General features: G+C 44.2%; 1 protein-coding gene across 10 annotated transcripts in view; it reads left to right on the top strand.

Moving 5' to 3' along the window:
• cpeb3 (cytoplasmic polyadenylation element binding protein 3) overlaps positions 1 to 17642 on the top strand; it is a 35274-nt gene that overhangs the window by 3307 nt on the left and 14325 nt on the right. For 3 of the 10 annotated variants that reach the window (XM_076742723.1, XM_076742726.1, XM_076742719.1), the window contains 3 exons: positions 5468 to 5621; positions 13996 to 14052; positions 17467 to 17490. In XM_076742723.1, coding sequence (XP_076598838.1) covers positions 5468 to 5621; positions 13996 to 14052; positions 17467 to 17490 — 235 coding nt within the window. The remainder of the gene's footprint in view (positions 1 to 5467; positions 5622 to 13995; positions 14053 to 17466; positions 17491 to 17642) is intronic. The other 7 variants (XM_076742727.1, XM_076742728.1, XM_076742721.1 and 4 more) reach the window with 3 other exon arrangements.

The following is a 17642-nucleotide window of genomic DNA, read 5'->3' as shown; positions in this document are numbered from 1 at the left end:
GTAAGAGCGGGCCAAGGCCTACCTCTATCGCTTCAGCCTGGGTTTGAAATGTTGACCACTGTGACATGTTGTCAGTTTTACCCTGGTGGTCGACCTCTCAAAAACATAGACCGATAGAATGAATGTTTCCGATGTATTTTATATTAATATCCAAGCAAAACCACCAGCGCCCGAGCTAAAAATACAACAAGGCTAGCCCAGGATAAGGTCACCCTGAACTCATCATTACCACGGATTCATTACCTATAAGTCCGTATATTCTAGTGGTTGATTATTTATTCCATAGTCTGATAAATTTGCAATCAAGAGGTATTATTGTCGCATGAATCATACCCTTGACGACTATTTTCCCACAGCTGATGTTTGTCTCACAGTGATCATAGGTTACCAATCAGGTCGTAATCGCAGAGGCATAATTATGACTTGATTTAGATGAATCGGTATAAAAGACATTTATTTTAGATGTGTGATATGCCGAAGCTTTGATTTATGTGGCTTAGTTGAACTGACAAATGACAATCGGATTTTGCCGGTAACAGTAATATTTTTATGTGGCTTGTATGCTGGCAGATTATGTTGTGGAGTTAAACTGAATCGAATGAGACAGCGAGCCTTTTGAACATTAATCATCGATCATAGCTAATTTTTGAAAATCAAAGCCTAACACAACCGAGTCCGTCACAGAAATAGTCGCTGGGCACAGTTTATCGCGTTAAATGGTTAATTTTCCTTTGCCAGCTCACTCTCCATGAGGTTTAAAGGACACATGACGCATTCAGGTTCACCTCGTACGCTTGCAAAGTCAGACTGAAATGTCACGTGTACGCTTACTTGATTGCCAGTTCACTACAAAAAATCAGGAAAGATTTCTTGTTTTCTGTGATACCTTTTATGAAATAGCCTACAATACATTCTATTAAATGAATATATGTATGCTCATTATTAAAAAGCAAATAATAATACACATATGTATTACTATTATTGTCGTTGTTGTTATTATTAGTAGTATTACCATTTTAACACGGTTCAGTTCCTCTCATGTCATTATCTCGAACAAAATTCTTTATATTTCTGTCGCTGTTTTCAACATCGATGGTAGTTTATATGCGCTTTACCTTATATGAAAGATTTCTGACAGTATTTAAAGGCAACATCCGTAGTCGCATTGGATTGGCTTGTGATCGGATAGTGGGCGGGGTAGCAAGGCGGAAGCGGAGCGCAGGTCAATTTACACTGAGAAGAAGCCTCAATGCACATGTTATTGCGATTTTCCGCAAAATATTTGACATCAAATAAGTGCTGACATTTCTAAATGTTTGTGGTTCTCCTGTGAGACTCCTGCATGATAATGAAAGCAATCTGTATTCAGGTTTTATGTCAAGAAAAGCTAACTGTCAGCTAACAAGCAAAGTAGCTTTAAGTTAAATAACAGCTCTAGGCTGTAAGGTTATATCACAATGTGTAACAAACATTTGTTAGTGAACGTAACAGAGTAAACATTGCCGTTTCCCCATCCAGTCCCAATGTCCTCCTCCATTTCTGCCTTTATCAGTCAATGCCTCTCACTGAAGGGTGAGAGGGTGACCTACAGCACTGTTAGCTGTCTTTGGGGTCATACATAAGACTCCATAGGACTCATCTCTGTTCACCAGCACAGTGGACACCAGAGAGTCCATTCCAAACCGGTTTGAACTCATTTCACTTCGCATCCTGCCTTGACTGACCTGTCTGATTGCAGAGTATTCAAACATGAACAGTCCCATGGCTTTCTCACACGGATCGTCATGTGTTACCCCTATGTTTAGCCATGCTGCCCGACAAACAAGTCGACATCAAAAATAAGCCAGCCTTTCTCCCCCTTAAGTCATGGGCTGACTTAAAAAGGAGTACTTGTTCAACCGATCAAAGCAATGACTCAGGAGAATGGAGCCAGCCAAAATTTTAACCTGTTACTGAGAGGACTGCATGTGCAGACGGCACACGGCCCGGCGCAGGCTGAAATTCCAACCGGCTTGAAACGTATAGCCTTTTGAGGGGATAATGATTGTGTGTGTCAGTCAGGCCTCCCTAGGCTTTATTACACAGTTTCCTCTGTTGAGGGCCTATATCTTTTTTCTCTTGACTTGGCCAAATTACAACTCCAGTTATCGCCAGGAGACAAGGTCAGGGGGCCACATGTCATGCTGTGTGGAGTGCTCTGTTTACTGAAGTGAAACTCAGGCAAACAGCAGAGATGAAGTACTGTACTGTGGTCAGGTGTTGCTTTTGTATGCATGCAAGCATTTTCTGCTATTGATTAATATCAGTTTAACAGAGAGGGGGTATTTTTAAGGGCTTATGAGTACCTCAGTGATGCAATCCTGGCTGGAGCTCACACTTAGCTGTTTAGCAATTACACCCATAATTGGTGAGGAGTTATCACCAGGATGCAAGGTCAGAGTGCCACATGTCAACTGTGCTGTTTACCGATGTGAAACTCAGGCAAATTCCTGAGCCGAGCAGCAGGCAGGACTCCGCACACCGGTTCCGCGCTGTCATGTGGGCAGCTGGTGACAGGTGTGCTTGTTGTCATTCTGTTGATCTCCCTCAGTATTCTTCAAGCAGCACAGATGAAGCGCAGGATGAAACGACGAGTCCCGTGCGCTCTGATATGCGCTCGCACCCGCCTGCTGCTGGCTGCCACCAAAAGGTGGAGGAATGTGCGGAATTCAACTTAACATGTCAGCGTGAGGCTTGAGACACAAAGTCACATGAGATTCTCGGGAGATACCGTGATTTGAAATGATGTTAGTGGCTTGTGTGGTCCTCTGTGATCGTAATCACATCGTATCAAGATCAAGATGTTGGAGGTTGGTAGGTAGACTGACAGGTGGTGTCTCACAGTCAGATGTCGCCTGATGGTCATGTGAGACGGCAGGAGGTTCGACGTGTTTGAGGGTGTAACCAGTGAGATTTCCCTGAGGTATTCAATCTTGTTTAGCTTGTTTCTTATGTCATTTTTGCTTCTTTTTTTTTTTCCTCCTGAACTCACCATTCTATTTATCCAATGCTTTTGTCTCATCTTAGCTTTCAGATAAGAGGGATTAAACCCCATATGTGTTTAAATAAGCTATATTTAGGTTAGGATCCAAAGGCACAGCCAACTGCTGGATGTGCCAGGGAGCAGAGGGCACGCTGGCTCGCGCCTTGTTCATATTTGTGCTGAAATGATCAGTCGATAAATTGACAGACATGGACGGAAAATGATCAAAATTGTAAAAGTCATTCATCAAGCAAAAGAAAAAAAGCCAAAGAAAAATATTCAAATTCAAAGGCAATGATTTGTTTATTATTTTCATTATCGATGAATCTGCTGATTATTTTCATGATTAGTTGATTCATCATTTAGTCTATCAAATCAGACAGGATATACCTACATTGTCACTCTATGCCCCTTAGATTGTTTTCTCTTCCTGCCGATTGGTCGGTTGAGCGGCACTGAAGCTGAGCATGAATGCGAAACATAAAATGAATTCACTGCTGCTTGCACTTTTTACACTTGATAAAGTAAGAAAACTATAATGATAAATTCCCCATCTGCTTCTGAACCTGGCGACCCTTCACCTCACTGAGCAGATGTTCTTCATTAAAAGCAGGTACTCGGCCATGTCTTACCGGCTTGGCCTGTTTCTGACCATGATCTCCCTCAGCATTCTCTTATGTCTTTTTTATGTGTCATGAGGAAAGATGAGCTGCAGTGTAGTGAAGAGAGGTCAAACTTCAACCTGCGTTCCACATGCTCAGTTTGTGTCGAACAGTAAAGCCTTTGAGGCTTTTGCGTATGTACGTATGATCTCTTTAGGTCGTCGGACTGCGCCGAGCTCTCCAACCCCCACCCCTCACTGTGCTCATCCACATGTGTCAGAGAGGAGGGGAGGGGGAGAAAACTAAAAGCTCAGCGTTTCAAGTGTTTACCGTTTGTACCAAGTGGGCAGATTTTTATCTACGTGGCGCTGTCGGGTCCAGAGTGAAGGGAATAACACTTTTGAATGCTCAGCCGAATGGGCAACAATAGCTGTGGTGTGCAAACAATGTGGCCCCGGCTTGGGCAGCGGACACAGGACACAGCTGCCAAGGCTACAGCCTCCAGCTCCGGTTAGGCGCGCTCTCAGGCTTTACCTTTGGCACGCATGCCATTCTCATAAATCCACTCACACACAGCGGGCGTCTGAGCGTTTCATCAGCACTGAGCGGTTTAATCTTGAGGTGTTTGGTGCAGTATTGATGGTCCAGTTCTTTTTTGGAAATCATCGGGTGAATAGCTTAAACATCACAGAGCACCTTGAGTTCCTGTCCAGATGAATTGACAGATAGGGTCCAGATAGCATCAAAATGTTTCATAACGTCTTCACATAATCCTCAGTTACTCTTTGATCAAGTGTTTCATGATTTAAATCAAAATGTTCTCCAAGATCTTGTATGGCTTCAGTTACTTAGGCAGCACTTGAGACCTTTGGCTTCTTCTGAACAGGTTTTGCAGAAACACTTGCATATATGTTTGTAGTTATTGATATGCATCATTGTAAGGTTATATTGGCATCTGTACTTTCACTGTTTGCACTCGTACTGAAACAATAGAATACAATGCTCGAGCTTGACGCTGTCACTCAGCTCTTATTAACAGAGTTTATGTAGTGTTGACAGATTGTTTTACAATAATCTAGGGCTAATATCCACTGACGATTATTTTTGATCAGTGGTTGATCTGCCAAGTATTTTCTTCCTTACTCGATGAATCGTTTGGTCTATTGAATATCAGAAGACAGTGTGTTCATCTCAAGTTCCCGGAGACATAGCCAAAGAAAGCCAAAGATTTTCAGTTAACCTTCAAATAGGTATATGAAAACCAACTAATATTTACATCTGAACAGCTGAAACCAGAGAACTTTCGTTTATAAAACGTATTCAAACGATTGATTATCAAACTGTTCGATCAGTCGAAAAATGAAAGATTCCATGGACTGAACGTCCAGAGGGTCACAAGCAAAGTGAGGAGTGCTTCATCAACTACAAGGGAGCACAAAGAGTAACTGTTTCGATCACAGATTACATTTGCCGCTCTCTTTCCACCCTCACACTTGACAGTTTGCACTAAATGACATAAATCCAAACAGATCCTCCGGGCAGAATCGTGTCCGTGCTTTCACTGCAGCTTTGTGATGTGAAAAGGCTTAAGAAGCCTCTGACAAGGATTCATATCTCCTTTTCAGTATCAGCTGTATTCACCATCACCCCCAGGGCTGACACATACATTCTGCCCCCTCCCCCCCAATAACATCAAGTCCCAATTTCTTATCTTACATTAGCGTAGATGAGTTACGAATGCATCCCATCCTGTGCTGCTTTTTTACCAAAAATAGGAGCTGTTGGTGCATGCGAGTTGCTGCCTGTGATCTGCTAACCCTCTTCCTGTTTTACTGTGTTGCAGGACCGGAATCGGCCCTTTGATGCTTTTAGCTTGCACTCTTTGGAGAATTCCTTAATGGATATGATAAGGACTGACCATGACAAAGGTAAACCACACCCTGCCGGTGGCCCACCAATGACTATCGCTGATATTATATGGAGGAATCATTTTGCAGGTTAGGAATATTCATACGTCCATGCTTACAGTATTTGGGTTGTTTTTTGTTTTGTTTTTTGTTTTGGCTTCATGGGCATATTTCATCTGTGGGTACATTTGTTTTTCTTTTGCTCTATTTGCCAATCTCTGAACCAATCCAGTATGGATCATCACCTTCTGTTTGAAATAGAAATGAATAATTAACATAATGAGCCTTACCTGCAAAATCTCACCGAATTTTTGTTTGTTTGTTTCTGTGTGTGTGCGTGTGTGTGGACCAGATGTGAACTCGTCTGGTCACACTTGCAAATTGCATTTTCCTTTGCCCTTTCTTCCGCTTCTTCACCTGTTCGCTCTCAGCTGATTGGAATCAGTGGATGCAGTGATAGTGGCATGTGACTCGCGTCTTTGTTGACTGAACATGCTGTGAGCTTAAATGTTGAGTGATTGAGTGTGTTTGTGGTTTGCGTGTTTCCTCAGTGACATGATCGCCACAAAGCAGAATTCAGAAATCAGACCTGGACCTTTATTTCGTGTGCGATTGTGGACTTAGACATGCCACGACTGAGTCATAGCCGGAAGATCGAATCAGTGTTTCTAAGCAACCCCGATACACAGAGGCAGTTTTTTCGAAACGGTTTAATGCAGATTCAAACTAAAATAAATGAGCGTTTCACCTCCTGAGAAGTATAGAGAATTTATTAAATCGTGAAAACAATGTTAAGAAATCTCTCCTCACACCCGTTAAGGCCTTCTAAGCCAATATTTTTGTAGCACAGGTCACGTGTCTATTGTAAAAACTCTGGATCCACTCTCCCAGATGAGGCCCTGTCAGGTTGGGTGTAGGGGTTTCATGCTCCCCCATCCTCCCATCTTAACAATGGAAAGATTGGTGGGAGGGGTAAATAATGAGCAGAGCATGTTGCTTTCTCATGCGTGGAGTCTGTTTTCCCAGTGTTGCGCTGAGAGAGAGCATTGTTAAAGTGGTCATCCTGGCCGGGCCTGACTTCACTGGAAAGGTGTCGTAATGTCCTGCAGGGTTTTCCTCGTGATTGTTTATCAAAGCACAGCAGAGACGCAGCAGATCCAAGGAAAGGCAGGCAGGCAGGGAGGTTGGTACATGGACATGGGTGTGCATTCCTGCGCCTCTCTGCGCTTGTTTACCCCTCTCTGCGTCATGTAGACAGCGTGGGGCTGCGGTAAGCTACCGTGTCAACCACAGAGCAGCTCCACCCTGCCAGTGTACCTACACACTGTGGGAGAAGGGCCTCTACGCTTCGGCCCGCTCTGCTGTCTGATCGACTACAAAAACCATCGCTGCTGGCGCTTTTTTTCAATGCGGGAGATCAGAGCTTTTTTCCTCTGCTCTAATATTTCATTGGGTCTCAGATATGGCAGGGCCGGTTGGGTTTGGTCAGGTTGTGAAGGGCCGACTTAGACGAATGAATTTACGCTTTGTTTCACAGAATTCTGCCTGACGTGTTAATGTCAGCTGATTTCCTGTAGGGAAGGGGGGAGTGGTCTTTTGTTTTGCCCCAGTCTGTTGCAAGCCACATATCTGTCCTGCTCATGTCATTTCCAGTTGGCTCTGAAGGTGTGGTAGCAGTTTGTAGGAGCAGAGCTGCGCTGATGTCATCCACACCCAGTGCCATGTCTGTGATGCCTTTTTTTTCTCTAAGTTATGTCAGAGAATGATGTCCCCAATTTTAGTCCATTTAATGCCCTCTAAACTCTGATTGGTCAATCAGTCTGGGGATTAAAAAGCTGTCAATGAGTATGACAGCACGCCTGTGTGAATCACTAAAAACATCAGAAGCGGGTGGCGATTCAGAGGCGTGGAACCGGCCGGGCTCGGTTCAGCTGCGCCCTCGCACTGCAGCAAACAAGACAGAGCACCTAATGCCGCGGTTGTGAGGTTTTGTTGTTTTACCTCTTGGCTGCTGCACAGTATGGATTGAAAATCTCACAGAGTGACGAGGGCTTTGTTTCCCCAAAGGCATCCTCTTAGTGTTAGGATGCATTTGCAAAGCAGAGCACAAGCAATATGATCGCATTATTTACTGAGGCACCATGCAGATGACATGATTTGGATGTTTTAGTTTGAAATTTGAAATCGCAGATCCGTTCCAGTAATTGAAACCTACTTAGTCGAGACTAGATGATAGCAAGTGGAAACTGACGTCCCGCTTCGAGGATACGACCCACTGCTGAGAACTACCAGTCAAAACTAATTAACCCAGTCGGCCCAGTGTTGCATTCCGGACTGAATGGGTCTCACCCACATCCATCCCATCACAGACATTTCTCACATACTTCTCATTGTGACTAGAATAGCTGTTTTTCCTCAAGTGTTTTATGAGTCCCTGTATGTGTGTGTGTTTTTATAAAGCCAGAGAAACACTTGTGCTGTGATCAGAATGAGAATCGGTGGGTCTTCTAAAGAGAGTGTGAGGTGACCCCACCCACACCCCTCTCTTTCGCTCAGGGAGGAGGGCGAGGCCATCTCAATTCAACCAGTTTTTTTTTTTTTTTTTTTCTGCCACTTGTTTGGAGAAGAGTCAGCTTCAAAGGATGTGTGTGTTATCTGTGAGAGAGACCCTTTATTCCCGCGATCCTCTCAAACTTTGGAAAAGCTCTTTACTCCTGGGTGAGGAGAACGGGGCCGCGGGGACGTCTGAACAAGCAGGCCCTTTCTGTAGCACCTCACACACACACACACACACACACACACACACACACACACACACACACACACACACACACACACACTGGTCTGCGTGTAGTTCCTGAAGTGGGTCAGCTGAGCTCACGTGTGGGGAGCTATGCACCCCCACACAAACATACACACCAGAGATTTTCCCCTTGGCCTGGAAAAACACCACCAGTTTGACAACAGCCACCACCATCGCTGCCAGTAACATTGTCTCACACACACACACACACACACACACACACACACACACACAGGATACACACATCCAAATTGTTCCTGACATGTAAATCAACTGTGACATTCCATGCAAAGCAATCTCACTTCAGTGTCTCTCAGGCCGTCATGATGATACTGTGTGTGCAGCATGCAGCCACACACACACAATCTCAATGTTGTCACCAGCCATTTGAGAGACTCAACAGTGTTAATAAGTCCCTTAAGTCCTGGAGCTGTGTGCGGATCCTATCCACCCACAGTGTCACAATGAACACACACACACACACACACACACACACATTGCCTCAGCTGGTCTGACTCACATGATCTTACTCATGCGTCGGTTACGATTTGTCTCTTTGTGTGAAAGTGCAAAACAGACTGGAAGAAGGGTGAAACAGCTAGCCTGGTGAGGTCCAAAAGTGAAAACTGTCAGACTAGCAGCAGCTCTAAAGCAAACAAATAAACAAGTTTGATCTTGTTTGTTTAATACATACAAAAGTGTGAGAATGACTGGTTTCATTTTTAGCATAGAGACATGAGGCTGGTCATCCCATCGAACTCTCATCAAGAGTTTTTACGAAATCTGTGCAACCCTTTCATTTCATATTATGTCTGAAGACCAGTTAAAGAACTCAAAGTGAACCAGTTTAGAAAAGCTCACACTGCACAGCCCACAACCTCTTAATGTTTGGAAATTTATTTGAGGAATTGCTTAGAATATTGAATCAGTTTCTTCAATTTGTTGTGCATTCATTTATCTGGGGACAGACTATTTGAATAAATAACACCACAGGCCTTTGTTCTGAGGAACGCTAACTGGTTTACAACCCTGATTTTAAAGAAGTTGACACGCTGTGTGAAACATAAAGCAGTGTCATCATTTGCTAATTTTTTTTGAGATATATTCAACTGAAAACAGCACAAAACATTATTGTTTTACCTCATCAACTTCATTTTTTTTTTGGAACGGGAGCAACTAAAGACTGGGAAAGTTGTGGAATGCTCCAAAAACACCTGTTTGGAACATTCCACAGGTAAACAGGTTCACTGGTAACAGGTGAGAGTATCATGATTGGATATGAAAGGGGCATCCTGGAAAGGCTCAGTCGTTCACAAGCATGGATGGAGCGAGGTTCACCACTTTGTGAACACATGATTGTGTAAAGGATATTAATACATGGGCTCAGGAACACTTTGGTAAAACCATCGGTAAACATAGCTCATTTCTAAACGTACGTACGTTTTACACAGCGTCCCTACTTTTTTGGAATCAGGTTTGCAGATTCACAGAAGCAGCTTTTCACTCTTTTCTCCAGGCTGCGGTGTGTTTGGGTGTCACCCATGTGTTGGTTAACAGCCTGTATGAGGTATAATGTTGTTGTAACAGATAGGTGCCGGCTATAATTGAAGTCAGTAGTGGAGAGAGAGCAAACACTGGTGTTGTTCAACTGCGTGCACTTGTTGACAAGAGCATCGGTCAATAGATAAGAGTTGACTCACAGGCTTTTTTCAGGAAGAAAACAAGAATTGCAAGTGCAGAGCAGGTGAGATGAGTAAGAGTGTGATTAAGGTGTTTTCTGATAGAAAGGGGTGGGTAGCTCCAGTACTTTCTGTCTCTATATTAGGTTTAGTTGTGGTGTAAGAGTGAGGTTTAAGCTAAGAATGAAGGTTTATAGCCTTATTAGTTAAAGATTCAGCTTTAGCCAAGAAGAAAAACCCTTCCTGTGTCTTAACTAGGTCCTCAGAGATCATGTTTGTTTGGAAGAGGAGGGCAATGTGAACTTTTGTTTTTGTTTAGGGCTCAAAGAGGGGTCACCCGAACTTAACCTGAGGTGAAAGGTCAATGTTTGAAACACTTTCCTGGGTTGAAGTTTGGCCGACAAGCTGGACTTGACCTCTTAACTTTTCAACTGTTGTAGTTAACAACACTTGAGAGGATGGCAATGCCAAAGGGATGCCCTGTACTTTAAACAGCCATTAATGAGTCTGTAGAGATAAGACGATGTGTTTGTTTGCTGTGTTAAAGGTTAAATCGTACCTTGCTTCCAATAAACCCCGCTGTCAGAGTGTTATGTTTTGTTGTGGTGGAAAATTCATGACTCCTGCAAGCATGACTGAACTAATCCAGTTCGGGCAACAAAACAAGTCTGGGCTTGTTTTGTCTATTAAAATCATGGTTTGTCCAGATCTCACAAGCCATGAAATACTGTTGAAAATGTTACTGTCAATGCCAAGTTGTGCAGCAGGCATAACTGGATTCTGGAAATCCTATCATTATATGATGGGCATTTAATAGTTTTATGATGATTATTTTTATGGAACTATAAATGACAGTGGGCGGTTGGCATATTTGGGGATTTATGTGTAGAAATATGCCCTAACCATTTGTGTTTCATAGTGTGCCTAATATTATGTCGTTTCACATCTTATGACTTGATAGCTGAAGGAACTTTGGCCCCGTTGTAATTGTGTCGTTAAGGGTTGTTGGGTTCAACTCGAGCTGGTCTGAAGGGAAAGAAGTAGGCCAAACAGACAAATGGAGGTACAAAAAATAACTCTCTCAACAGGTTTGTTACAGAAACATCCATCCCTCTCAACCTTTCCAGTTGAATGTTGGCTGTGTGCAAAACACATGCCCCTCAGTGGGTATTGTCAATTCTTCTTTTTTTTTTTTTTTTACCCCTTTATGCCAGTGTAGTCTTGGTAATTGAAGGTTTCTTTGGCAGTCGTCAGCAAGGAGTGCAGCTTTGGGGCTCCCTGCTGCCGAGGTTTTTTTTTTTTTTTTCATCTGTGCTAACATTTCCACACCTTGCTGTTGGCACTCCCACTCTGCTCTTGTAACTCCTGCTGGAGCTTTCTCCTAGAGGTGTTATTGGGGGCTTAAATATGTGCTATAATGTGGAACAGAGGGAGCACAACGTGACCAAAGCAGTTGAGAAGAGCTCCAGGTGGGACACAGTCAGTGGTGGTCTGCCACATGGAATCTTGTGAAAATGTATCCGTTTCGGAACTTGAAGCATGGTACTCATATAGCCCTCAGCAGTTTCTGATCGTCAGCGTATGTAGACCAAAGGTCCCAACCCTATTTGCTTTCCCAGACTTTTTGAATCCTCTGCACCCTCGACAGGACCACGTGCTCTGTCAACAGACCAGTTTCTTAGTTGATGAGAGATTCACATTTCTTTACAGCCCTCAAAGTTGCTTTTCTTAAACCCCTCAGAGGCCTCGTACTCCCCCACAATGACAACTTCGGAGTGTCTTCTTCAGGGCACCAGATCCCAAACTGATGGGCACTAGCTATGTCCAGCTAATTCATCCCCTGCTCTTTATCACATTTCTACCGAAGCGGTCACAGCGAGGTCACTGTCCAGTCTGAAGATTGTCAGACGCGTGAAAGGGAGGAACTGTTGGATCCATGCCTAAGGAAGTGGATGGCGTGTCTCCCGAGTGGCCGTGCTGCTGTGCAACCATCATGGGGAGGTTCAGAATAGCTCAGGCTCTCGATGAGGAAATGTCACCAGAAGAGCAGCGGCAGCAGCAACAACTCAGGGGCCCCTCAGGCCCTGCCAATCAACTCCTCGGGGAAGCAGATGGCACATGCCCAGAACTATTTAAGGAGGGCAACTGTCCCCCTCCGTCACCCAAAATGACCAGCGTAGACGGAAAGGCAAGCAATGTTGTGACTTTTGCCCTCCTATCAGCAAAGTCACACCTTTGATTGTCAATGTGTTCAATGGAGCATGAGTACTAGTTTCTAGTATGTAATGTTGTACTTTATTGATCCTCAGCCAAAAGCAGTGGTACAAGGTCAAAGTGCATGGTCTGCTGTGGAGCTATAAGGGATTCATTCCCAAGGTCACTTTAGCCAGTCAGACATTGGGCTTTAAAGCCTGTAATTTGGTTGGAGGACTAACAAATAGACCACCCACATGTTTACCAATACACGATTCTGTGCAGCCATCCCTTGCAGCTCTCAAACTTAGATGAAAGCCTGGCCTGACGATGAGATGTAAGGCTGGTGAAAGTGGATTATTGGAGAGCTTTCTGGAGAGTAACAAAAAAAAAAAAAAACCTCAGTGTCAGGACAGTCCTTCTTTTCATAGCATATAGTCTTTGCCAACAAAATTTTCCTTTCCTCATGATAATAAGTAGAGAAGAGATGATAATATAAGATAATGTGACACTGTGCCATGTCACACATATCCGCATGTTCAAACAAACGTGTGAATGTATGGGCTTGTCACCCTCCATTTGCCCCCGAGCCCTACTGCTGCCTGGATGTTGACTGGCTGAGAGGAGTGTGGAAATCCACATCTGTGGAGCCGCAGGGTGGCCGCCCCCTTTGTCCTCCCCCTACCCTGCCTCTCTGGTTTTCAACCAGGTCTAACTGATAGTTCCACTTTTGTCTGCAAATCAGGAAGAGGCCCCCTCGCTGCTCGCGCTATTTGTCTTCTATGGCCAAATTTTGAAACTTCTGACATGTTGTCTTGTTTGCGCCATAGCAGCTTGCAACACACAGCTGTCTGTCTCTCAAAGTCCATCTCATATATGGGGAAACATACACTAGCAGTAAAGCAAGATATCCGTTACGGTTGTCCCCCTCGACCTCTCTCCCCCACCTCGTCCCACCACCACCACCACCTCAGTGTTAACAGTGAAGTGACTCTCTGTACAAGTGGATGGGCTGGTTTACCAAGGTTGCGCCTCATTAAATCAAAAGAGTATTTGCCAAATGTCATATGCATCCCAATGAAACTGTTGCTTCACCTTCTGTCTTTCTGAAATGCCTCTAGGTAGGCTGCTTGTTAGCTGTGTGTTGAGTAAAGAGCTGGTGTAGGCGGATTTTGACAGAGGGCCCTAATTTTAAGTGGTTAGGGATGAAGGGTGTGCCTCTGTGGCTGCCACTGCAAATGATGTTGACAGTGAGATGGCAGTGTTTTGTCCTAAACCAGGTAGGCTATTTCTGCCTCGGCTTAAGTGTATTTTTCTTGATGTCGCCTGTATGAGTAGGAAGACAGAGATAACCAGGAAGAGTCTCATTTAGAGGTCCCACACCACCCCTCTCCCTACAGAAGCACTGACAGATGGGCCCTTGTAGCACGCACACATTGTCACCATAGCAGAATGCATGCTCTGTTGAATTCCTAGCCTTCTAGCTGCCTTTGTTGTTGTGTGCATGTGTGTGCATATGAGATATGTGACAACAAAGGAATGTGTGCTTCCACCTCGTTTTTCACATCTGTTTTCTGTGGTTGTCTTTTCTGCCATTGTATCGCATTGGGTACATTTGTTGTTTATTCATTTCATGTTAAACATTTCATCATGGCTGACATTTTCCCATTGCCAACAGTAGAATGGAAGATTAAACAAAAAATGTCTGTCAACTGGGTGGCTTTTATCAGCAATTTCCATGTTTCCCCTCTTTTGTAAAATCTTTTCTTTTCTTTTTTTTCTCTGACAGGACGTATGGGCCTCAACTTTCATCATCCTGGAGCAGACCACATAATGCCATTGAACAGTAAGTCACATTTCATTGTCGTGCCCATCATCTTCCCCGTCTGGAATTAATCAGAATTTGTTGCAGTTTCACTGATAAGTGTTGCCGCTGCTTTTTTGTCCTCTGTGCTCTGAAAGAATTAAGAATGGGAAATGTTTCTGTGGCGTGTTCCCATGAAAAACACATGCTCTCTAACCACAGGGGCCCATGTCGCTATGCACTGGGCACACCTGCCCTGCCTACCCTTTGCTTTGGTCTGGATTCCCTGACACCATAAACCCAGGACAGACCTCTTAGCACTGGGGGAAGCACAGTTGCCCTGTGAATAGCACATCCAAAAATACCACCACATGTAAGACTAGATTCCCCCCAGTGTCCCACCAGTCAGCAGATGACCAACAGTGACAGGAGATGAGCCAGAGAAAGAAATCAGGTCTTAATCCCACATGCTGCTGCATGGATGCCGCAAAGTTTTCCAGGCCAGGCCCTGCCCTTCCAAATGTTCTGTGTTGATCAGAAACATGATTTCTTTGGGTCTTAACACATTCATTTTTTGGCCTCGTCCTAAAGTTCTTTTCGGGACAATCATGTTTCCCATCTTTTTGTCCCGACCTCAGCAAAATATCAAGGATGTCTGGACTGGCTGGTGATCAAGCCAAATCAGCGAAGCCCTAGTTTCCTCTTTGGACATGTTCAGTCGGCCTACAGGGTATAGGATCCGGTAAAGCCAGAGGTTGTCTAACACAAAAAACTTTCTTGGTGAAGCTACCATCACATCTTGACAGCACTGGTGCTCCTTCCTCATTTTGTTCCTTTCATCACTTGTATCCTCAGAGAACGTGTCCCGGATTGATGTTAAACTGTTGTGTCATGGGATTACACTCAGGCAAGCACAGATCTGCCCAAAACTTCCAAGACTGTCAGAACTGGCTCTCTCCGCTGTAGCCTGTGATGTGTGTAGACAGGGAAGCTTTGGTTTCAACTTTGAAAGTGTTTAACTCAGTGTTTCTCCTTCATTTTGTCCCATTAGCTTTGAGGTTTCACGCTGTGAGAACCTGTAAGGGCTCTACTTTCTCCGGATGGCGTTAGCACTTGAAGTGAAGAAGAAAGAGTGGAGAGTAGTAAGCGTTGGTCCTCAATCCAGATTTATTGGTGTTGTTCACTTGACAGTTTAGTAGAAGTGTTTGAGGCTTTGAAGCTGAGCAGAGCAGGAGACATCAAATTCATCTTGCCCAGAGGAATCACCCAGTTTGCTTTCAAACATTTTCTCTCTCTCCCAGACACCACACAGTTTGAAGTTGGTACTTATTCTTAACCCTCACTTTTCCTTTTTTTTCCTCTCCCTCATGGGTTGTATTCTCTCTCTCACTGAGGCATCTGATGGTTTCCCAGTGCAACGTTTACTTCATTTTGCCCTAGTTGCTAGGTGACTTTGTTTCTGCCAGACGGTGAGAGGGCAAAGCTGCAGAGAGACTGCCCAGGTTTTTTCGGATTGAAGAGCTAGATCTTTTTAATGAAAACATAGCGAGGGAGAAGAGGCTCAGAGACAATATATTCCCCGAGAGAAGCCAGAGGGGCAAGTCACACAATGGGGCTCTCTCACAACACAAAGGCCCATATTGGTTTTTGAGGCGACGAGTCTGTTTTGTGACTGATGCGTTTAGTGGAGCAGGAGGATCTGTGTAGTACTGCATTACCCGCCTGCTGTTTGTTGGAATTTGCACCATCTTTAGCCGTATTTTGCCTCCTCTGTGCTTTGCATTGGCGGCACAGCAGATTCAAGTTGAGCTTGTTTGTGGGCACATATCATAGATTAGGGAAATGCTCAAATGCAACCCTGAAAGAATATGTGGTATTTTTGCACATGAAACTTGAGCTACATTGAGCATGAAAGTTCATTTTTGATCTTGGAACAGCAGTTTGGAGGAAAAAAATTGAACAAGGATACAAATCTTGAGTCAAGATCTATTTAGTGTATTTTTTCCAGAGCTTTGTCTTTCTCAATGCATGGAATTTGCTTAGTTAGCTGAGATGATAGCTCAGTTGTCATCAGATTGGAAATAAAGTAGACCTTTTGACAAAAAAATGAACTCAAGGCCCACTTGCTAGCTTTTTCCTGGGCTTTCAAGCAAATCTACTGGTCTTTCTCAGAGGATTGGCATTTGCACAGGTGTCATGGTGATAGCTCGGCTGTCGTCACATAACCCAAGAATGGGAATTTAGGCTGTGTCCACACTTATACGTTTTCATGGTCGTATAAGGTGGGAAGACTGTTAGATGTGGAGAAAGCACTGGAAAAAGCTAAATGGACCTTGACTAATTGGAAATAATGTAACTCCTTTTGACAAAAAAAAAAAAAAAAAAAATTCTCAAAAAGATCTCAAGGTCCGTTCACTAGTTAGAGCTTACAACTGCATGTCATGGCCTTCCTCAGTGAATGGAAATTGCTTGGTAGTCTGACCTTATGTCACGTTATAAAAGTTGGTCATCAGTAGAGAGGGGATGATGAAATGTGAGTGAAAGCCCTTTTTTTTTTTTGTCCAAACAATACATTGTTTCCAGTGGTCTAAAACCAAATCTGAGAGAAGTGCACCAGTTAAATTCACGATTGTTATCTTTATTTGTTTAGATTTCATTTGAGTCACTGCAGAGAAATGAGCATTCAATATCTGAACAAGATAAGACAGAATGCTGAGACAGAAGTGGCACGTGATTAGCTGATTAGATAGAAACGATCACTTCTATCTAATGTTACACTTTGCCATAGATTTAGATAGTTCAGTCCTGACATCATAGCCTGCCCCCCCCCCCCCCCCCGCATGTCCTCCCCTCAGATCCCAAGGCTGCCAGCTACCTCAACACCCTCTCCTTATCCTGTGGGAAGTTTCCACTCGTACCTGACCTGCCATTCCTGACCTGAGAGCAACTCTTAATATTTTACCAAGGCCATGCTAATGACTAACCTGCTCTACCTTCAGTCCTGCATGTACTCTACTTTATGGCCTCATTTGTGAATATTCACAGAAGATTAGCACGAACGCGAGCCCTTGCGGGTTCATTAAGCTGAGATTATGATCTCTGGCTGCGGAGCATCACATTATGCTGCGACATATCTCGGCCATTCCCGTGACTAAACTTCACCTATCACCCACCCCCGCACCCCCCACCCCGGTGCAGCATCTGCATGCATTTGTTGCTAAGGCAGGTGCAGCAGGTTTACTGTGGGCTGGTGCCAGGCCGTAATCATCACCCTCCTCCTGTTGCTGAACCTTAGGTGTGGCCATCTGCGGTTTCACTGTTGCCTTAGAGATGTTCCTGGTTCTGGTTTATTTCCACAAAACCCATGTCTCTGTATCTCTTTCCTACCCTTGTTCCTGACCCAACCCTCTGTCTCTCCTTGTGTCTCTCTCCTTCCCCCACTGTGCTGACAAGCAGCCCGGAGCTATGGCCGCAGAAGAGGTAACGTGTGGCATTTTGTCTGGGGTTCTGTTTGCCATGCCGGCCGCGTCTCTCTCCGAGGCTGAGGGGGGTCTCAGTGTGGTGTCACTATCTGCTTTTCATCTGTGCTGTGATTGAATGAAATCATATTAATTTTGACACGCAGTTTTCCA

This window comes from Chaetodon auriga, chromosome 11 (genome assembly GCF_051107435.1).
Source record: "Chaetodon auriga isolate fChaAug3 chromosome 11, fChaAug3.hap1, whole genome shotgun sequence".
Lineage (NCBI taxonomy): Eukaryota > Metazoa > Chordata > Actinopteri > Chaetodontiformes > Chaetodontidae > Chaetodon > Chaetodon auriga.
The sequence above is the reverse complement of the archived record's forward strand: the minus strand, read 5'-3'. Positions and strand labels throughout refer to the sequence as shown.